The sequence below is a fragment of the Lycium barbarum genome, chromosome 5 (genome assembly GCF_019175385.1).
Source record: "Lycium barbarum isolate Lr01 chromosome 5, ASM1917538v2, whole genome shotgun sequence".
NCBI classification, from domain to species: Eukaryota; Viridiplantae; Streptophyta; class Magnoliopsida; order Solanales; family Solanaceae; genus Lycium; species Lycium barbarum.
The window spans coordinates 143,214,648-143,238,537 of NC_083341.1; the positions used below are offsets into that span (position 1 = coordinate 143,214,648).

Sequence of the window (23,890 nt, forward strand, 5' to 3'; positions counted from 1 at the left end):
GTACCAAAGTCCAAGAAAGTTAGAAATTTTGTTACTGATACTTCCAGAATACAGACATTGCTTTCACTGTTTAAAGTAAAATTGAAAATGGACATACACCTAAAGGAGATAAATTGAAAACTAGGCATGAAATGCTTGCAAGATATATCAGTATGTATATGAATTCAGTACAGAAAGCCAAAAAGTTGACTGACATTGTAAATGAATTCAATAGTGTTTGATCAAAGCCAAAATTTAACAAACTGACTTCCAAGAAAGCTAGAACTTTTATTAGCAAGTCAGTTGACAAGCTCCAGATTACAGACCTTGCTTTAACTGTTAAAACTCATACACCTCAGAACATCTACTAGTATAAACAAGGCATGGAATACTAAGTGATTTCTTTCTATTTGCATAAATTTTGAGTGGACATAGTTAACCGGTACATGTACTGATGGAAAGTAATAGGTGCCTGTTGAAATAGTCGAGGCGAGCAAGCTGAACCGGACACCACTTTTCTTTATAAAAATAAATAAAAGGGGAAACTACAAACAAGGAATGAGATGTTTGCAAGATTTATCAGTATGTAAATGAATTCAGTAAAAACCAAAAATATGACTCATATTATAATGCTACATGCCTCAGAAATGAAACCCTGTCCACCTTTTAAAACTCTGGAATTCATTTCCTTGTGACACTGCCATACCAATCCCAGTTCTTCCATTGTTCCCAATCCCTCTATAATACAATCTCCATTCATGATTTTCATCACCATCCATCTGAACAAGATATGGTGATCCCACCCCTTCACTATCCCACCTCTCTTCTTCACATTTCTTCAACACTGGATTTTCTTGAAATCTTCTCCATCCCTTTAATCCATCTGAAGATATCGCCATCCCAATACTTCTGTTCCCATTTGCATCCACACCTTCATAAACCATCAAATATTTCCCATCTTTTCGATTTCGTACAACGTGTGGATTCAACACTCCTAGTTCATCAAAAGCGCCAAGTCCTCCTCCTCCTACGATCTTTCCTAATTTTAACCATTTCATTCCATCTCTTGACCTTGCTAAGCCAATCGCGAAGTTCCCTTTCTCGACATCATATGAATGGTAATACATTCTTAAATCACCATTACTATGAAAAACTACCTTTGGTGAGGCTATGAACAAAGAATCCCATTCACCATCTAAACCAACATCAAATAAAGCACCAGAATGATGTTCCCCTTCAATTCTTGCCCAATGTCTACCATCTTGGCTCATTGCTAATCCAGGCAAGGACTTAAAAAACTTTCTATTTTCACCCTCACATTGCATTCTTTCTGGATTTTCTAAACTGAAATCTAAAGAACTGTCTAAAGATTCAATCTTTTCAGAACCAAAACCAGTATAGTAAAGCCAATAGACAGAACTATTTGCTCTCACTTTAGCACTTGACATAATCACTACCTCACATGGCCTAATACTTTGTGTATCAAAACCCCACCAATTATCACCACAATTCATCACTAATCCCACATCATCACTCAATTTAGCAGCCATTTCACCTCTTTCCCAGTGGACTCCATTGCTAGAAACAGCCAAACCAATTGACTCTTTACCATTATTAGACCTCCCATGGTACCACATATACCATCTCTCTTCCTCATCACTAAGGTACCTGTTGAAGATTAATTCAAAGTTAAAACAGGAAAATCAAATTGTTATAAATTTAGTTTATTTAAATTCAAATCAAAATAGGATTTTTAGTTATATTCATATAGGAATAGACTTTCTTAGTTTTTTTAAGTTAAAATGGTTTTGCACTGTCATAAATAAGGTGCTTCTGCCTATTTTCTTGAAATGGAGAAAGAGAGAAAGTTGTACTCCCTCCTGCCCATTTTAGTTGTCCCAATTAGTAAAAGTAGATAGTCCAAATTAGCTGTCATTTTAAAAAATCAAGATATAATAAATTATTAGTTTTCATCTTTATTCTTACTCAATGAACGTGGAGAGATTAATGTAGCGAAAAAGAGCAGTATTAAATTGAGATAAAAAATTCAATAAGAATAATTTAGCCAAATTATACTTTTAGCTACTATTTTGGCATACAAATAAAAACATGACAAGTAAAATGGACGGGTGGAGTAGCAATCATTAAGAATTTATGAGACATTATTCCTTGAGTACCTTTTCACCACAGGTGAACCAATGTCAGAGCTGTCCCAAGAATCTTTTTGTCCCAAATCAAATACTAAACCTCTTGAAAATGAGGAAATTGAGGAAGATAAATCTTGATTTGAAGTGGGTTGTGATTGGATATTTGAACTAGGAGCATTTAACAAGTCTTCATCTGCTGCATTTTCTTGATTTGCATTTGGCTTTGCACTAGACTTAGCTAGAAATAGTCCAACATTTTTGCTTCTGAGTAGTTGAAATTTTGGTTTAGACTGAAACCATGTGGGGGCTGTAAAAATTGTTAGTTTGGTAATTCTTGTTGTATGAATGGGAGATGTAATGGAGTTTATGGCTTTGACACCAGCCATTGATGATTGTAGTTTAGTTGTAGAGAAAAGAGCAGTAACAGAGTATATATAAAGAGAGAAAAACGAACGGTCAGGAACAAACTGAAAGTACCATTCAGTATTTAACACGTCTCCAAACAATCATAAGAATGCAATCTAAAACCTTTATACTTGCATTTATCAAATCATTTAAATATGACACTTGTTAATTTTGATTAATTAATTAATATGTATTTAATATATATATATAGAAAAAAAAACTCAAGGAATGCAAATTTTCAATGTGTATTACCTCTTTGTTTATACTTTACGTATAGCTTTATTAATAAAAATGTAAATTTGAGCTATTTGAACTTTAGCGTAAAAAACACTTTAAAAATTATATATGTAAATATAATATTATAATATACTTAATTTAACAATTTTGAACTGTTGGATACACATATAAGAAAGATACTATGGCCCCGTTTGGATATGGTTTGAAACCATGGTTTGAAATCATGTTTGGACATGTAATTTGAATAATTTAAGGAGTATTTTCTCAGTCATAGTTCATAACAAAATTAATACGCTAATTCATAACAACCGGCTCAAAATTAATACTAGAAGACCTTTCTAAAAATACAACATCAATTGATCAAATTGTAGTTCAATAAATAAAATTAAACTATGGGTCTTTTTTTACAAAATTAAAAGGTTGGTAGACATAAATACAATTTGGTGGAAGTTAATGAGATTGGTAAATGATTGTTGGGAGTAATTATTAAAAATATCTACCAACTTATGGGTCTTTTTTAATCAAATATAAATTTATGGGTTAAATTTATATTTTAAAAAGTTAAAACCATGATTTCAAATGCATATTCAAACGCTGATTTGAAACCATGGTTTCAAAACTCATGGCCAAACGCCTACTATATGTCATGTATTTATTATTGATTTGAAGTAAATTATTCGAATAAAATGTTCCCATTTTCTAGAGTGGCTATTTGTCATAGCCAACTGTCAAAGTGCCACAGCCGAAAGTGAAAAATGAAAACCAAAGATATGTAAAGGTTCAAGCTTGATACATTGCAAGAGGAAAGGATGAGGTCAAACTTCTGGTGAATATATAAAGTGAAAAAGAATGATCTTTCAAGTTCAAGCTAGAAGATTTCAATTGCCTACTTTGCTACTCAACTTTCAAGGAAGGTATCTTTACTCAGATTTTGATTGATAAAAACTTATCCACCTTACTTATTTATACTAAATCGATAGATCTATAACATGTGTATGTATATAAACCTCTAACACTTAATTATAGTCAATTAATATATATTTTTATCTTATTAAATTAATTAACTATAATAAATTTATATAATTTGATATAAATACCCGATGCAGAATACAACTTTCACAGTATGATTAAAGGTTATGTTACATACACCTCATTCCGATTCCTTTCTTTCATTGCTTCAATTTGACTGCTTGATGACCATCAAAATCTATTTTTCTTCCCATTGTGGACAGGTGTTTTGCTTTTATTAAAGTTCCATTAACACCATTTACCGAAGCTGGCACAAAACAAAAGTGAAAAAAAGGAGATTTGAGGAAATCATTTTTGTCAAGTGTAGTCACAACCAACAAAGTGTCAACACATTCAAATTTAGATGGATTGAGTTAAGAATATATTTGTTGATGAATTTAACTAATGATTTTGCTAGTCGGTGACATAATTAATTTGTTGGTAACTGTTAAGCAATTTCCTGAACCAATGGAACTTTTGAATTTGTCCGTGTACGTAGTACATTACGTGGTTTATTTGGAAAGCGATGAACAATTGGCATTTTAATGCTGATACATGAGATTCTTCCTTTATTGTGTCAAAAACATTATGTTATTTTAAGGAGCATGATGAACTTGTAGACTGTAGTGGATAAGTTAGGTCGAGATATTATATCTGATGCTAAGATGCATCTAATGTTTTATCAATTTAGAATTATTGAGTGATACACGTGTTAGCAAGATGTTGCAAAGACAAGTATCTGATATTGTTTCATTCCACTGAGATGATGTAAATGCATGAAAGGATAGAATAGGCTATCCTTACTCCTTAGTACATTGAGATGAGGTAAATGCATTTCGTATAAGGTTAATAAAAAGGCTCATTTGATTTAATGAGATTAAAAAATATGTCAGAGTTCTTCTTGTTAGCTATGCGCATGGCTGAGGTATTTCATATGTCAAGTGTCATAAGTCCTCTAATTTGTGAGGGAGCTTACTGTCGTTAGTGAAGAATTATGTAGCTGCGAGATTATGACTCAGGGAAGCAAGCTTGTCAGCGACCAGGTTGAATTCCCTGTAGTTATGTTGAATCTTATTGCGTGGCTGAGAAGTAGTTCTCTTATCTTCTCAGTCTCTTTGTCTAATTTCAAAGGTACTTGATTGAGCTTATTGACATGATCTACTAACAACTTAGGTCACCTTCTGCAATAATGTTGTAACCATTCTACTTGTGCCAAGTAAAGCTTAAACTAAAGTATTGAGTTGACATTGACCTAGATCTTTATAAATAACACAATTCATTTCATTCTCACAATTGTCCTCCTCTCTCTCTCTCTCTCTCTCTCTTCTTCCCTTTTCTGGATCCCTATTGTTACTGAGTGCGAAAAGGTATATATTTGGAAGAAAAAGGTTCTTGTTATGAATAAATGTGGATAGCATATGTGGATGCCATGTCCCATCACTGTAGCATGATCTTTTGCCCAAGTTTTACTTTTGCTTATAAATAGTCATATGTGGTGTAGATGAAAATCATCCAAAAATAGAAAATAGAAAAGTACTACTCCTTGCTTTCTATCCTGCTTTCTCTTTCTCTCTCTGTGCCTTTTTGTTGGTTTATAATTTTAGTACACAATTTTATTTTACAATACATTATCAGCACGAAACTCTATAAATTGTGTTTTCCCTTTGGAACAAGTTGAACGCCATTTCTCGCGAGGTATGTCTCGATGATCTAGTGTTAAGATTATTAGGCCTAATTGTCAATTCTCACTGCACATTAATATATTCTGCCAAATAAATATTGATTTTATTATCTGTGTTTTTGAAAACTGTTAAAGTTTTATGAACAATATAAAATATATGGCTAATAGACCTGATTACCCACTGAAATTATGCTTTATCACTATTCTTATTATTTATACCTGATTCCACAATTGGTTATTTTAATATACATAGTATAATAATTACTTTACAAACATAACTATTTGTCTTAACAAGAAAGAATATAGTACACGATTATGTAATGCCCATAACCGTAGAAGTTTTTTTTGACAGTATTTCTTATTATGCCTAACTTTGGATATTTTCTTTGATAGTTTTCACTATGTCAAATTTATCAAAGCTTGAATTTGTGGCACTTGATATCACAAAATTGTTTATCATGGGTCCTTGATGCTGAAATTCACCTTGACGCTAAAGGTCTGGGGAATACTATTAAACAGGGAAATAAATCACCAAGTCAAGATAAAGCCAAAGCTATGATTTTCCTTCATCATCATCTTCATGAAGGATTAAAAATTGAATATTTAACTGTGAAAGATCCACTTGAATTATGGAATAATTTGAAGGATCGATATGAACACCTAAAGCTGACGGTATTATCGAAAACTCGATATGACTGGATGCATCTCCGGCTCCAAGATTTTATAACTGTAACTGATTATAATTCTGCTATCCATCAAGTAAGTTATGTATTAAAATTGTGTGGAGAAACTGTCACTGATGAACACTTATTGGAGAAAACTTTGTCACACCCCAAAGAGGAGCATGACGGGCTCCGACCCATAGGTCGAAAACCACCTGACGTAACAGTTACCATGATTATCATATAATATGACTCGACGGAAACTGCACGTAGAAAAGGCCCAAATACAGAAATATGTGATATATATATATATCTGTACATAGGCTAGCCGGCAAGGCCGCTACAATATCATGAGTATCATAAAGCTGGCAAGGCTATCAGGAGAATATCAAAACCAAAACAAGGCCGACAAGGACAGACATAATATCTACATACCCCACTATGTCTATGAGCCTCTAAGAGTGTACATATGAACATATATCATGCTAACATAAATGTACCAAAAGATAGCAAGTCTGGAGTAGTGGCACTTGCTGATACCGCTGAAGCTGGAAGTCCTACTGCGGCTGCTCTCCAATAAATCTGTCAGGACCTGCAGCACGAAATGCAGCGTCCCGTGCAATGGGATGTCAGTACGGATAAAAGTACTGAGTATGTAAGGTAGGAATCAATAACAAGAGTAAGACATAAATATAAAGAAGATAGAAGTAACTTGAGCCATCTGAGAACGTACAATATGCAATGCATGAGTTTAAAAATCATATGCAAGTATATACATATATATAAATAGTATCATCATTATAACGTACCCGGCCTTTTCAGGACTCGGTGTGTAACGTACCCGGCCTTTTCAGGACTCGGTGTGTAACGTACCCGGCCTTTTCAGGACTCGGTGTGTAATGTACCCGGCCTTTTTAGGACTCAGTGTGTAACGTACCGGGCTTTTTCAGGACTCGGTGTGTAACGTACCCGACCTTTTCAGGACTCGGTGTGTAATACCAACTGATCAATGGTTGCACAATAGGTGTCGTACCCGGCCGACTATAGCGCGGCTCGGTGTAGTAAAATAGTGCATACATATATATATATATATATATATATAATGCATGAGGAGCCAATGAACTAACATCGGGCCTTTCGGAGTGACGTAAGGTTGTAACCTCCGAATGGATTATGGAATTCGTATCGGATCTAAGGAAATAACTTAATGATCATAAACATGATAATATTTCAAAAATCAATCAAATAATTAAGGCATTAAGATTGAAATACATAGCATAGGAATGGAGTGCATTTGTTATGGAACGTTCATGTTTATGTTCTAGTTGGATTCGTGCCAAAGAAAGAGGGAAACGAACACTTTACATACCTTATTCGTCAAGCCACCACTCAAAGGGATCCTTTATTCCGATGCGTGCCCTTCACCCGAACCTATATTCAAAAATATATCCTTAATCATACCTCCATTATCTTCATACATCAACTTAGATGAGTTGTATATTGAAGGATAATTCGGGTTACGAGAATTCGGGCAGCATTTCCCCTATATCATCTACTTCATCCAATCCTCAAAACAACTCCCAAAACCACAATAAAACACCATTATTATCCTCATAACAAGATTATACTCAAAACATGTTAATAATTATAGCTCAAGTTAATTTACAACTCAAAATATCATCAAATGCATATTTGAACTTTTCCTCCAATTTCTTCTCCTCAAATCTTAACATAATTACCAAACAAACTCATAAACATGAAACTAAGATGGAATCTTACCTCAAAATGCAAGAACACTTCAATTCCAAGGTTACTCCACCTTAAAATACCTTCCCAATCTTTTACAAGAAGAAAAGATAAGTTTAAACCTCACTTTGAAACCCTAAGCACCTTAATCCTCACTTTGATCTTTGCTCTTGGCTTGGAAAATTGTTTGAACATGTTTTGGAGAGATTTCTAGAGCTTTCTTGAGCTTGGGGTTATGACTAAAATGTTTAAAATGAAGAGGGGTCATCATACTTAAATTTTGAAAATTTCCACCGACTTTTTATTATATGGTTCGTATAAGTTGGTCGTATAAAAATATGGTTCGTATAACTCGGTCGTATAATATTATACGGGCCGTATAATTGTCCTCGTATCTCAGATTTGTAATCTGTCAATTGCATTGGAAAGGAGACTTTCTGAACTTCAATTTACATAGGTTATGGGTTCCGTAACTCCTTATATTCTTGGAGATATGCCTCTCTCAAGTTGGACCAAATTTTATGTCCAAAATCCTGCCAAGTTTTTCCAAAATTTTGACAAACTTATTTCCTTCATTTCACTTGATCCCAAAACCTTTAGACACTTGCTTAGCACTTATTAAAAGTATTCTTTAATCTTATAAGGGTTCCATGACCTCTGTGAGTTCACGTTAGTTTACTTACGACGCAAATGATGCAAAAATTTTGAGGTGTGACAACTTTTACCACTTTTCATGCTTCAAGTGTGTTGCTACAACAGCAATACCATGAAAAGGGGTTCAAAAAGTATGCTGATTTAATTTCATGCCCACTTGTGGCTGAGCAGAATAATACTGTATTAATGAAAAATCATGAATCCCGTCCCATTGGGTCTGCTCCATTCCCTGAAGTGAATGCAGCAACCGGTTATGATAAGCCTGAAAAAAGGCAAAATAATTACCGTGGTCGTGGCCATGGTCGTGGACGTGGACGTGAAAAGGGACGTCATAATTATCATCAGCATGGTGAAAATAAACAAGAGATCAACAAGGGTTCTCAAAATAATCCTTCAAGAGGTAAAGTTAATATGTGCCACCGGTGTGGTATGAAAGGTCATTGCACACGTATTTATCGTATGCCCGATCATTTTGTCAAGCTTTATCAGGACTCTCTCAAAGGGAGAGAAAATAACGTGAAGGCATACTTGACCTTTCGTAATAATGATGATGAAACAACTCCCTTAAACAAACATGATGATATTGAGGCAAATCTTCCTTATAAAGATGATGATTTTAAAAGCCTCTCGAATATTACTCATTTAGAAACTCGAGACTTCTATGATGATATTGACTAAAGAACTGATCATCTCACTGGGGAATAGTACTATAAGAAAAGTTGTTGTTTACTTTTATATTTATCACTAGTTTGTTTTTCTTAAGTGTATTTCCTAAAATATCATATCTTACTAGTTTCTACATTTCTAGTGCGGTTTCCTAAAGTTGTTTGTTCTCACATTTCTTATAATGTACCTTTAATTTTTATGAAGAATATGGAAATTCCCCAGTCATCAGTTGGACCCAAGATCAATTACGATGATATATGTCTTATAGATAGTGCTACAACACACTATTTTAAGAAATAAGAAATACTTCTCTTATTTGGTGATGAAAGAAGCCAATGTTAATACAATATCTGGAAGTACAAGATTAATTGAAGGCTCCGAAAAAGCTAATTTATTATTATTCGGAGGAACAAATTTGATAACTAATGAAGCATTATATTGTAGTAAGTTTCAAAGAAACCTACTGAGTTTCAAAGACATTCGCCAAAATGGCTATCATATTGAGACTACAAATGATGAAAAGATTGAATATCTTTATATTACTACAATGATGTCGGGTAAGAAATATGTGCTCGAAAAATTACCCGTTCTTTCTTCCGGCTTATACTATACAAGTATTAGCATGGTTGAAACACATGCCATAGTAAACCTCTTAAGTTTACTAACTCAAATGATTTTATTATTTGGCATGACCGGTTGGGCCATCCCGGTTCTAATATGATGCGCAAAATAATTGAGAATTCATACGGGCACCCTTTGAAGAACCAGAAGATTCTTCAATTTAAGGAATTTTCTTGTGGTGCATGTTCTCAAGACAAATTAATTACTACACCATCAGCAATTAAAGTTGGGGTTGAATCCCCTGCATTTCTGGAACGTATACAAGGTGATATATGTGGGCCCATTCACCCACCACGTGTACCATTTAAATACTATATGGTTTTGATAGATGCATCTACAAGATGGTCACATGTTTGTTTATTATCTACTCGCAATTTGGCATTTGCGAGATTACTTGTTCAAATAATAAGGCTAAGAGCTCAATTTCTAAATCATGCAATTAAGACTATTCGTCTTGATCATGCTGGTGAGTTTACATCCCAAGCCTTTAATGATTATTGTATATCAACTGGGATAAAAGTAGAGCATCCAGTTGCTCATGTTCATACTCGAAATGGTCTAGCAGAATCATTAATCAAATGCCTCCAATTAATTGCTAGAGCAATGCTTCTGAGAACAAAACTTTCCATTTCGGTATGGGATCATGCTATTTTGCATGCAGCAACTCTTGTGAGGATTAGACCCACAAGTTATCGTAAAGTCTCCCCATTACAATTGGCTTTTGGTCAGGAGCCGAATATTTCCCATCTTCGGAATATTTGGATGTGCGGTATATGTTCCAAAAGCTCCACCACAACGCACAAAGATGTGTCCCCAAAGAAGGTTGGGGATATATGTTGGGTATGAATCTCCTTTTATTATAAAATATTTGAAACCTATGACTGGAGATTTATTTACGGCAAGATTTGTTGATTGCCATTTTGATGAATCGATATACCCAGTATTAGGGGGAGAAAATAAGCAGCTGATGTCACACCCCATTTTAACCAGGTAGATTTAGAGAGTATGACGTATTGGTGATTCCTGTTTATTTTTATTTAAGGAGTCGCCACCTAATTGATTTAACGGTGAATTAGGACACCTAAATGTTAACTAAGGTAAAGTTAAAACTAAACCTCAATTAATAGTCTGCTTAACCAGTGTGATTCTAGGTAAGGGCTCTATATTATCCTAAAGGGAAGGGGTTAGGCATCCTTTAGAATCCGTTAACTTACGGTTATCCGACCAAACTTAGGTTAATTAATTAGGGCTAAAGATGCAAATATAATATTTAAGAAAATAATTTTGTAAATTATTGCTAAGGTTTAAAAGATAAAAATGTAATAATGCTATTTAAAATAATGCTTATAGATATTACTAAGGTTTTAAATGAGAAATATTAGCTAGAATAAGACGAATAGAAAATACGCTAATTTATAGAGAAAGGAAATCTCAAATGCCGTTTAGCAAAAGAAGGTTTGAAATGCTAAGTAACACTTAAAAATATGTTGATATAATTTTAAATAAAAAAAATAAAACCTGTAAGAGATAATTTGCATATGAGTAATAGTTTTAATAGAAGATTTCGCAAATTTGAACTTTGAATAAGATAGTGTGATATGAGTATGACTATGTACAAAAATCTAGACTATTCTTTAAATGGAAAGCAAAAGGAAGTGAACTTTGTTTCTCTTTTAAACTTTATTTAATTATGCCTGGTTAAAAAATATATAATTGGGTGAACCTTGAAAACAATATTCATAAAATATGCTTGAGTTTACATTTATGTAATAGTGGTGTTTTGGAAATCAAAAATATGAATTTATGCCATCAATTATTCTAGAAGCAAATATCATATATTCTATGAATAATTTAATGTGGAGAGAAAAAAAATGAAAACTTATGGGATAAATTATTGGTTTTGTTTAAACTAACTACCCATTACTAAAACTAAGCCTACTAATTATTTAAGATTTATCTAAACTAAGAAAGCAAAACAAACAAAGAATTAGTTTACATAATACAAATTTATATGCACAAAAATAAAATAAGAGGGTAATAAGTATCAAATGGGCCAGCCCATTTGGGGACTGCTGGACCCATTTTCTGTTGGGCTTCGGCCCAGCAGTTTTCATATTGTTGGGCTGCTGCTGCTGTTCCTGTGTATTGGGCTTTGGCCCAGAATATTGTTTTCTATTTTTTGTTGCGGGCAGGATTGATGGGGACGACCCGAGAAGATTGCGTTGGGGCTTTGGCCCAACTCCGAATGCGGGAGAAGAACGAGTATTTTGGACCCGCATGCGATGGTCATGCATGAAATGAGAAGGAAAAGGATTAGTACCCGGCCGGTGAATAAGTTAAACATGTGAATATGAATTCAAAAGAAATTAATAATTCGTGTATATTCTGGGAGTATTTGGGTATATCTCAATTTTATACAGAAACAGAGGAGGAAATTTGCGAACGCCTCATGTAATCCAGACCGGAATAAACATTCCAGGCAAGCATAATATACAGTTAGATATTAATCAGAAAATTAACTAGAACTGCTCAGATCGCAGCAGAACTGGGAACAGTCATGAAATGCCAAACACTGCGTTCGGATAAGGCTGAACAGCGAGGGAGTAGGGGAAGAACTATGCAGGGATTGAAAATATGCTACAGTTAACCATATGTAAAACAACATGATTGAAGGACTATTTGATTTATGTTATCATCTGAACACTTATACATGGTTATCCATTTAAGACAAAATTCAGCAATAGAGCATTTATATGCTGGAAACCAACAAACCTTTGAAGCAAACTGCACTCATGCTCAATCAAATGCTAGAACTAAGATATACTAATGATCACCTCAACAGTAATCTAATCAAAGTGATATCCTCTTTAAGACAGACCACATACTCATTTTGGACAACAGTTTGGAATGGATGACACAAGGCAGATGAACCTTAGACAAATCCAGCATGAATCAAGACCATAGAAACCCTTTTTGCATTCAAAATTTAAAACATATACCATTCCTTCGTTTGTAAAATCAGTTTTAAAAGGAATACAGGGGACATACTGATCAGTTTTAAAAGGAATACAAGGAATGGTATATGTTTGGAAGACAGACCACATCTCATTCAAAATAATGCGTGATAAGCTTGGCTGGATCTGTTAGCTCAACACAGATTCACACATAGCAATGGAGGAGATTCATGTTTGCCAATGGACATACTTAACAGACGCAAAGATAGGATGCCAGGTTCGAATGCAGGGGACTAGTTCATTATACCATATCCATAATTCATACATATACTCCGAATCCTCAAGCTAACAGAATTCACACATAAGCTTGAAATAAGTTTATTTCTTATGTCTTCTAGTCTATTTTACTCAGATAAGCAACGACATAAAGGCAGGCTGATTACATTATTATGCATAGCTAAACTGAATCCAATCATGCTTAGGCCCTATTATGTAACAATCGACTAGCTACTTCTACCCTGGTTTAACACAGGACACGCATGAAACTAGACAAATCGTATTCATATAATTCCCAAAGATATACTCGAAATGGACCAGGCTAACAACTAGTCATGCTAAACGGACTAAATGTCTTAAGTCTGCTGAATAACAAAATGCAACCGAGCCAAAGATATTAAACTGAACCAAATCATGAAAGTAACTACTAAAAAAAGAAATTGAACCAAACAGGGGACATATTTGTTAAAGTTTTAAAGCAGGGATTACTGTATGTTAGTTAAGGATTATCAATCATACTATTTGATTAAACAAGCCAATATACAGATAAGATTTACACTAAGATAATCTTCAGATAATACAAACATGAACAAATATCAAGATTAAGGCTAACTGAAACATAGTCATATATTTTGTTCCATTTTTACCAAACAGCATTAAGCCAATATCGAAAGTATAGATTGCATTTTGAACCTCCTTCAACATTTTCGAATACCAAGAATATTTTCAGCTAGTAACAACAAACACAACAGGGACTGGATTGTCAGCAGAAGTAACAAAGCAGGATTTCAGGATCAGTAATTAACCTATACAAACTGGACATGATTAAAATAGGCATCTACTTATCTAACTCTTGCATACTGATCCCTGAACCTAACTAATCGGGACCAAATTAAGAACTAACTCATGAACATGTTTAGACAAGAATCGAACTCATGTAAACGTGCTTAACTAACAGATGGCGTCACAAAGCAATGAATATCAATTACCAAAAAAAATCTTAACTTAATGATTAACATGACTATACTAACAATTTAATGTATAGGCAGAAAATAAGCAAGCAATACTAAAAATAACTTAAAGAGAATAAGATTACCTTCTTCGGGTGCAGCGAAGTGGAGCGAAGGTCTCGATATCCACTCGAACACTTCAAATCTACTTCGAAACACTAAAAAAAATCGAATTTGTATACCCTTCGAATCTAGACAGATGCTAATGACAAAACAGAACAAAAATGGTGTGGATTTTGACTGGATATCGAATAATACAGCTAAAGAATTAATCTCGTCTATGGGGGATTTCTTGTGATTTTCAGAGCTTTAATTTTTCCGGTCCTTTTTTGCGACTGAAAAACCTATCTTTATAGTGGAGTTTTGGGGTTCAAGAACTCGTTTTTGTAAGGGGATTCTTCCGACTCCAGCCCCCTTCTAAACGACTCAGGATAGGATTATTTATAGGATGGATTAGGTTTTTTTGAATTTGAGAGGAGCGGGGACAAAGGGAAGTGGAGTGACAGAGGAAACGTGGGGGGAACAGACGCGTGGGAGTGGTAGAGGTAGTGGAGGTGTCAGACGCGTGGGTGGAGACAAGGTGAAGTGGCGAGGACAGCGGCGTGAAGTGGCAGTGGGGGTAACGTGATGAGTGGGGGTGTGATAGAGGTGTCAGAGAGGACGATAATGGAGGGAATATGTGGCGAAAATGGGGAAATAGGGGAGGAGATGAAGCAGTGAGGTGGCGATGGGCGAAAAAGGGAGGAGGGGAAGGGAGATGGTGGAGATGACGATGAAAATGGGGAGGGAGACGAGAGATAGATGGAGACGGCGGGGATGGAGGAAAGTGATGGGGAAACCCTAAAAGGGTTTCCTTATTCAGCTGAAAAATGAATTGGACCCGGTCCATTTGTGGACCGGGTCAAATTTTAGACTGGGTATTAAAAGAACGGACTAGTAAATTAAACATGGATTATTCTAAAAAATTGAGACAAGGGATACGGACTAGTCCTAAAATTACCAAGAGTCAATCGGGCTTTAATTTGGAGTCCGGTAAGTCAAAATGCGGACCGAGTGCAAGAAATAGTTTGGCTTTAAATTTGAATAAAAGACCCATTTTAATTAATGAATATACCGAGGGTGACAAAATATTACTTAATACCAAAAATGTGTGATTATTAGACTCGGGTAATAAGATCATATGGTGTTATAATAGCCGTGTAATAATATATATTATTTTTCTTTGAAAATCCGCACTAAATAAATACTATTATTTAATTATGCAAAGATAAATGCGTAAGCTGGTAAAAATGCCGAAATGATAATATATATATTTTATTTTTTTCAAAAAATATTAGAAGCTTAAAAATAGGTATTTTGGCAGAGAGGCGGGACAAAATTGGGTGTCAACAACTTGTCCCTCTTTGCCCGATAATGATGAAAGAGTTGTCGGGCAAAGACGTTGACTCAGTAGCCTATTTTGTCCCGGCTAAAGGAAACTTGAGAGGATTATGACCGGACTCCGGTCTCTGAGTTGCCTACATATCTCGGGCTATACGAGAATCAGGTCGAGTGTAGTTCTGGGACAATTACGACACTTGAACCCCAATTGGCGCAAAACTTGCAAAATATTGTCCCAGTGCTGAATTATGATAACACTGGGTATTGTGATAGAAACTTGAGAATTCTGAAAATTGAATTGCTGGAACGCAAGAGAATACTTGTAATTAGAGACGAGTTTTCGAGGTAGATCTTTGACCCGTGTCGGGAAGTTTGACTATCCTTCCCGACAAATTGCCCCAGTTCGCTGCCGAAGAAATAGTTCCACGATTTGATGTGTGATGCCAACTTTGATATTGCCAAAAGCCACCAGCTAAAAACAATTGTTAGCAATAAAGAAATATATGTAAATAAGACAGGGTTGGAGAAGTTACACTTGCAGCCCCTGTTTCGAAAGTTGAATCCACATTCGGAGGTGGATGCCAGAACTGAAATATAAGATACCCGCATTCGGAGGTGGGTGCCTGAACTTGAAATATAAGATACCCGCATTCGGAGGTGGGTGCCTGAACTTGAAATATAAGATACCCGCATTCGGAGGTGGCGCCTGAACTGAAATATAAGATACCCGCATTCGGAGGTGGGTGCCTGAACTTGAAATATAAGATACCCGCATTCGGAGGTGGGCGCCTGAACTGAAATATAAGATACCCGCATTCGGAGGTGGGTGCCTGAACTTGAAATATAAGATACCCGCATTTGGAGGTGGGTGCCTGAACTGAAATATAAGATACCCGCATTCGGAGGTGGCGCCTGAAATATAAGATACCCGCATTCGGAGGTGGGTGCCTGAACTTGAAATATAAGATACCCGCATTCGGAGGTGGGCGCCTGAACTGAAATATAAGATACCCGCATTCGGAGGTGGGTGCCTGAACTTGAAATATAAGATACCCGCATTTGGAGGTGGGTGCCTGAACTGAAATATAAGATACCCGCATTCGGAGGTGGGTGCCTGAACTTGAAATATAAGATACCCGCATTCGGAGGTGGGTGCCTGAACTGAACATTGAAATACCCGCATTCTAAGGTGGGTGCCTGGATTGAAATTGACATACCCGCATTCTAAGGTGGGTGCCTAAATTGAACATTGAAATACCCGCATTCTAAGGTGGGTGCCTAATTTGAACATTGAAATACCCGCATTCTAAGGTGGGTGCCTAAACTTGAAAATTGACATACCCGCATTCTAAGGTGGGTGCCCAAATTAAATTTTGAAATACCCGCATTCTAAGGTGGGTGCCTAAAATTGAAAATTGACATACCCGCATTCTAAGGTGGGTGCCTAATTTGAATTTGGAAATACCCGCATTTTAAGGTGGGTGCCTATATCATGTCCACTTCCCATGGTGCAAAAATGTAAATCCACATCCACTTTCAGGGTGCAGAAAAATAAATCCAAGTCCACTTTCACAGTTCAAAATATAAATCTACGTCCGCATTTCACGGTACAAAATATAAATCCACGTCGACTTTGACGTCCGTATTATACGGTACAACAGTAAATTTACATCTACTTTCACGTCTGCATTATACGGCGCAAAAAATAAATTCACTTTTACTTTCGAAACATAAATCTGTATCCACTTTCTACAATTATATGTATATTTTTGTAATATAATTCTACTCCCACTCCCATACTCGTATCCACAATATAAATGTAAATCCACGTCCACTTTAGAGATAATATTGTAAAAAGATATCCACATCTTACTCGATGTCCCATTGTGACGGGGGTTAAATCTATAATTAACCCCACAATTTGATATACGATGCAATATTTCGATCTTGTTATCTTATTAACATACTTCATTCTAAAAGAATTTGATAATGATTTGAACATGTATGAAGTGATGACGAAATTGAGGAATTCTAACCAATAACAGGTGATCAAGGTCAGTGTCCATGATTATATGTATTCGATCCATCGATGAATGTCACGAGCTAAAACAATTGTTAGTGATAAGAATAAATAGTTGGGTCTGAAAGAATTATACTTACAGCCCTTGGTTGAGAAGATGAACTTGTGTCCACTGTTGCAATTGAAATTTCGTGATGAGTGGAACGACGCCCACCGTTCGGCATAAGCTACCTTTGCATCCACGCTGAAGAGTACTTGCATTTTGAAGAAAGTTAACTTTTTGATCACGCTCATAATTTAATACATGCACCGTGTTCATGTTAATTGGACCTGTCTCAACAAAGAAAAATTGTGAGTTTAAAAGAAAATTGGTTGACTTGTGCATGTCGGGGAACTTGGCCCTTGAATTGACTTTTGTCTCGGTCGCGTCCACGTTCTTCGATGTCTCACCACATATCTTGCTTTGCCGGGGAGTTTCAGTTATAAAAAAAATGTATTTTGAAAATAAAAGTAATGAGATTTGGATGACTTTGAAAGGAAATACTTAGTAGCTCTAATATGTAACATGATTAAAAAGACTCGATTTTTGAATTTACTCACATTTTAGAAATATGGATGGACTTTTGTTTGAAAAAATTTGTCCCAGTTTCAGTCTTAGAGATGCTTGATTCTGGACAATTGAAAAATAAGAACTTATAATGAAACTTTTCGAAAGTGATTTGACCGACTTCAAAATTTGTCCCAGTTTCAAGTCCTGGAAACACTTAGTTCTAAACAATCGAAAAGTGAGAAAGTTGTAATGAAAATTTTTTGAAAGTGATTTGACCGATTTCAAAACTTTGTCCCAGTTTCAAGATACTAAGACACATGAATTTAAATGGTGGGAAGACCAAGTCTTGTATAAAAATCCTTATGTATTTTATAGGAACCAAAATGTTTGGACAAACTGAAGATAAAAATTTTAAGATAGAAGGGCCGAACCCGCCTCGGGTTGCCTACGTATCCCAAAGGAATCAGGCCAGACGTAGTTCGTGATAAAAATAAAGACTTTTGAATTTTTGTTTTTTTTTTTTAATAAAGGGGGGGCCGAACCCGATATGGGTTGCCTACGTATCCAAAAGGAAATCAGGCCACACGTAGTTCCACTCATACAACAAAACACTGAAATATTTTGAAAAAGTGGCCGAACCCTATGTGGGTTGCCTACGTATCCAACAGGAAGTCAGGCCAAACGTAGTTCCAACCACAAACAAAGATACTGGAATGATTTGAAAAGAGTGGCCGAACCCGATATGGGCTGCCTACGTATCCAACAGGAAGTCAGGCCAAACGTAGTTCGTTACAAACAAAATGACAGAAATCTTAATTTAAAAGGCCGTAACAAAACATAGAGGCAACATGACAAAAGGAACTAAATGTTCTAGTTGATGCCTCCGGCCTACTACAAAAGGAAATTTAAACTTAAAAACTGAAACTCTCGACGAACCGGGGCTAAGATAGAAGTTCAATTTTGCAACTCAGGTCCTGGCTCAGCAGCCTATAAAGTCAATATTTCAGCAAAGTCTCTGATTATCGCAGCATGATCATCTTCATCTTCCACGAACAGGTTCTTGACTCCCTCCACGATATCATCATAGGCAACTTCAACAATCAGATCTGAAGGTTTTGAGAAAGTTTGATCAATGGTAGGAATAGGTTTTGGCAATGCAATCTCCTTCCTTTTATTCTTTCGTGCTTTCTTCACTTCTTCCTCAGTTGGCTCATATCCCAAACCGAATGTAAACTGTTGCGTAGGGAGAACGACTGGCTCAACTCGCCCATTTAGTGTTTTCCCTAGCCCAAATCCAGGTTGGTACCCATTTCTCACCATTTCTTTTGCAACCATAATTGCGGCACATGATCTTTTGAACTCTTGAGTTTGACATACTTCACTCTCCTTAGTGACATTCACAACCTCCCAAGCGTGGTAAGCTGCTCCGTCGAACCCTCCTTCTGCCTCGACGAATGGGGTGGATTGCTCTAGATAGAAAGACGTGTCTCCTTCTCCGTGTATACATATTTGTTGCTGATCCCACTCGAATTTGACAGTTTGGTGCAAAGTAGATGGTACGGCCCCAGCCAAATGGATCCACGGTCTACCTAACAGCATGTTGTATGTCGTGGAAATATCAAGTACTTGAAAATCCATAATGAATTCAACAGGGCCAATCAACACTTTCAACTCTATTTCCCCAATAGGGCGCCTTTGAGCCCCATCAAATGCTCGAATATTCATATCACTGGTCTTGAGCTCACTAACATTATATCCGATCTTCTTCAGACTTGCTAATGGACAGATGTTGAGTCCAGAACCCCCATCAATCAATACTTTAGCCACAAACATATTACGACACTTGACAGTTATATAGAGTGCTTTGTTATGCATACATCCTTCCGGCGGCAATTCTTCATTATCGAAGCTGATTCGATGACTATCAAGCACGCGCTCAATCATCCCAGCTAACGCCTCACTAGTCGTTTCGCTTGGAACATATGCTTCATTCAAAATCCTCAACAGTGCATTCCTGTGCATATCTGAACTCAAAAGCAAAGAGAGAATAGGAATTTGAGCATTGGTCTTTTGCAACTGATCCACAACTGAGTACTCACTAGCCTTGATCTTCCTCAAAAATTCTTCTGCTTCGGTTTCAGTCACGACCCTTTTGGGAGGTACATTGGCTTCCTTAACTTGCCCCAATCTAACTAGCTCTTCTGGAGAATAGCATCTTCCAGACCTTGTCATTCCTGATGTCTTAACCTTGTCAGTGATCGTGTCCTTTCCTCGACATTCCATCACAATTTGTTGATAATTCCATGGTACGGCTTTTGTATCGAGCACTGGTAACTGATTTGGTGCTTGAACTACTTCCACAGGCGTTGATGAAGCTCCTAATATCTCGACAGGCACACAACCCCTTATCACTACAACCGGAGAAGCAACGGCTACAAAATCATGATCCTCCACACGATCCACAGGCACTATAAATTCGGCTGGGTCGTCAACATTTTCATCTATTCCAATCATATTTATCGTGGCCCCATCATGGGTCGGGAGTGGATTGTTAACCACATTTGGTGTTGGTGGTTTGACCGTGATCTGTTTTGCTTCAATAAGATCCTCAACCTTATGCTTCAATGCGTAACAACGATCAGTGGAATGGCCTTTTACCCCCGAATGATATGCACATGTTTTAGTGGGATCAAAGCTTCTGGGTAATGGATCTGGAATTCTACCTTCCACGGGATATACTAAGCCTGAAGCTTGCAGTCTTTCGAAAACAACGCTCAGTGGTTCTCCCAATGGTGTGAAATTGCGGAACGGTTTATTTGGGCGAGGTGCGGATGCATTGTTTGGATGATGAGTTTGTGATGGTGGAGCTGGATATGTTGGTGGTCGTGGAGCTCGATATGCTGGTTGTGTGTTGTAAACAGGGTAGGATATTTGTGGTGATTGAGGTTGGTAAGATGACAAAGCTTGGTCGTAGGGATGTGGAGAATATTGGAAATATTGTGAGTGGTGAGCGTTAGGCTGGTATCGCGGTGGTCGTTGATGGCGGTATGATGTGTTTCCCAAGGCCATCACCGATGCTGCTTCTTTCTCTTTTTTCTTTCCATTTCCGAGAGTACCAGTTTGTATAGCCCTACTGGTAGACTGCAAAGCTGCTAGACTTGTTATTCTCCCTGTATTAATGCCATCTTCGATCATGTCCCCAGCTTTGATCACTTCTGCAAAAGTTTTTCCACTCATTGTCACCAAACGTTCATAGTATTCCGGTTCTAGTGCTTGAATGAAGAAAGTAACCATTTCTGTCTCCTCCATGGGTGGGTGTACCCTAGATGCTTCTTCCCTCCACCGTATAGCATATTCTCGAAATGATTCGGTGAACTTCTTCTTCAACTTTGTAATTGAGATTCTGTCAGGAGCGATCTCAACATGAAACTTGTAGTGATCCACAAAAGCATTTGCCAAATCATCCCAAGTACGCCATTTGGTTGTATCTTGCTTAGAATACCACTCCAAGGCTTTTCCACTCAAACTCTGATTGAATAGTTTGACTCTTATCCCTTCATTCTTCCCCACACCAATCAACTTTTCACAATAGACCTTCAAATGGAAGAAAGGGTTCCCCGACCCATCAAACTTCTCAAATTTTGGAATCTTGTAACCTGGTGGCAATTCTACCTCAGGAAATGCACATAATTCTTCATATCTCACGCTTTGGTTACTACCAAGTCCACGCAAACTTCTCATGGCATCTTCCAAACTTTTGAGCTTTCTATTTATCATTTCATCATTAACTGACCGTGCCTCATTTTCAACTTCGACATAATGATCAACATCTGTGCGACATTGTCCTTGAATCTGTGTCATGGGTGGAGCTGTGGTATAAGTATACACCGGCGGAACTTGATGTGTGTCATGTGCTGGCAGTATGAATTGAGCTTTTGAAGAGGTGGTTGTAAATAAAAAGGGAGCATTTTGAGTGAGGTGTTCGGAACGAACTGGCTGAGAAGTGGTGAAATAATTTGCTTGGTTAAATTCGTCCAAATTTGGGAATGGATGTGGCACAGGCAAAGTTTGACGAACTCCCTGGGACGGAGTCATATGTGGCGGTGTTTGAGAAAATGACCGGTTATGAAGTACCATATGACTTAGTTCGGCAACTCGTCGCTCCAGACGAGCAATGGTCTCCAAATGTGTTTCTGGTTCATTAGAGGATGTGGGATCACTCGTGATTGGTAAACTAAGAGATGGCTCAGATGAAGTGGTTGCATTGATCAAACTTTGCTCCATTTTAGAACGAGTCCTTTTAGTTAACCAGGTGATTAGTGATGAGTCAGAATCTGATTTCTTGGCTTTAGACCGTGTGAAATATGGATGCTCCGCCAGTTCCCTTTTAGCACAAGTCAACCTTTTTTGTTTTGAAAATAAGTTTAAAAAGAAAAAAGATAAAAACAAGAAAAAGAAAAGGAAAATGAGTCAGTATACGGTAAGGATAATATTATTGCATATAAACACATTATTGCACATAATACATCGCGTTTTATAATGCAAGGGACCTCTTTATGCCAGAGGTAGGCCTAACGAACATTGAAGGACAAACATGTCTTTTATGTATCATTCCATAACTCTTCTTACAACTAATTTACAAGAAAATAAAATTTATTACATGCCAGTTTAATAATACAATTTAAAGTTGATCTAGGATATCTAACGCTTTATCTCCACTAATTTCTTTTAATTGTCTTCAACCTCCGACATTAATTTTAGATGCTCCACGTCAACCTGCAACAAAAGGTCAGTTTTTCTTGAAATACTTATCTATAGAGTACTAGGTCTACATATTCCACATATTTATCCTTCAAATAATGCACATAGATAGTGAGTAGTGTCACTTAGAGTCATGGACTCTTTTGGACATTTGGTAAGGTTGACTAATGAACTTAATACACCAAGGGTATTAAGCCTCCTAGGTTTAAAATGATGCATGTTCTTACAAGGTTTTGGCTTCGCTCTACCCTAAGTAGACTAAGAATGGGTTTGCTAGACACAAGGTTCCCGAGCGGACTGCTCGAGTGAGAAGGCTACGCGGTCCCCGTTATTCGGGCACCCCCGCGCATGCGCCAACTCCCTTAAAATTTGGATTCTATGAAGAAATTTGCGGGTGCGCTAAGCACACCTCGCGTGTACGTGTGATAGTGTGAATTTTCCAAAAGTGGAGGAAATATGAACGGAATGCCAGTTTAAGGAAAGCAGTAATAACATATTACACAGAAAATACATATAAGGAATAAAAATACTTAAAAGCATATAAAGCAACAATATAGACAAAATAAAGCAAAATAAACAAAGCATCCAACAAATGATTTATTAACCTAAGTTGTTATGGTTAAGAGCCTAAAATCCCCAGTGAAGTCGCCAAGCTGTCACACCCCATTTTAACCAGGTAGATTTAGAGAGTATGACGTATTGGTGATTCCTGTTTATTTTTATTTAAGGAGTCGCCACCTAATTGATTTAACGGTGAATTAGGACACCTAAATGTTAACTAAGGTAAAGTTAAAACTAAACCTCAATTAATAGTCTGCTTAACCAGTGTGATTCTAGGTAAGGGCTCTATATTATCCTAAAGGGAAGGGGTTAGGCATCCTTTAGAATCCGTTAACTTACGGTTATCCGACCAAACTTAGGTTAATTAATTAGGGCTAAAGATGCAAATATAATATTTAAGAAAATAATTTTGTAAATTATTGCTAAGGTTTAAAAGATAAAAATGTAATAATGCTATTTAAAATAATGCTTATAGATATTACTAAGGTTTTAAATGAGAAATATTAGCTAGAATAAGACGAATAGAAAATACGCTAATTTATAGAGAAAGGAAATCTCAAATGCCGTTTAGC

General features: G+C 36.5%; 1 protein-coding gene and 1 long non-coding RNA gene across 2 annotated transcripts in view; both read right to left on the bottom strand.

Annotated features, from left to right (window-relative positions):
- Positions 1 to 247: 247 nt before the first annotated feature.
- On the bottom strand, positions 248 to 2,593 carry LOC132642077 (uncharacterized). Its single transcript, XM_060359346.1, has 2 exons — positions 2,157 to 2,593; positions 248 to 1,647 (listed from the first exon to the last, which is right to left on the bottom strand). Exons 1-2 carry the CDS (start codon positions 2,510 to 2,512, stop codon positions 621 to 623), a joined length of 1,383 nt encoding a protein of 460 aa, XP_060215329.1. The 5' UTR covers positions 2,513 to 2,593; the 3' UTR covers positions 248 to 620.
- Positions 2,594 to 6,457: 3,864 nt separating this feature from the next.
- LOC132642078 (uncharacterized) overlaps positions 6,458 to 23,890 on the bottom strand; it is a 30,004-nt gene continuing 12,571 nt past the window's right edge. Inside the window, exons 2-3 of the long non-coding RNA XR_009583048.1 lie at positions 7,489 to 7,550; positions 6,458 to 6,711 (exon numbers count right to left, since the gene is read on the bottom strand). This is a non-coding gene — a long non-coding RNA (uncharacterized LOC132642078). The remainder of the gene's footprint in view (positions 6,712 to 7,488; positions 7,551 to 23,890) is intronic.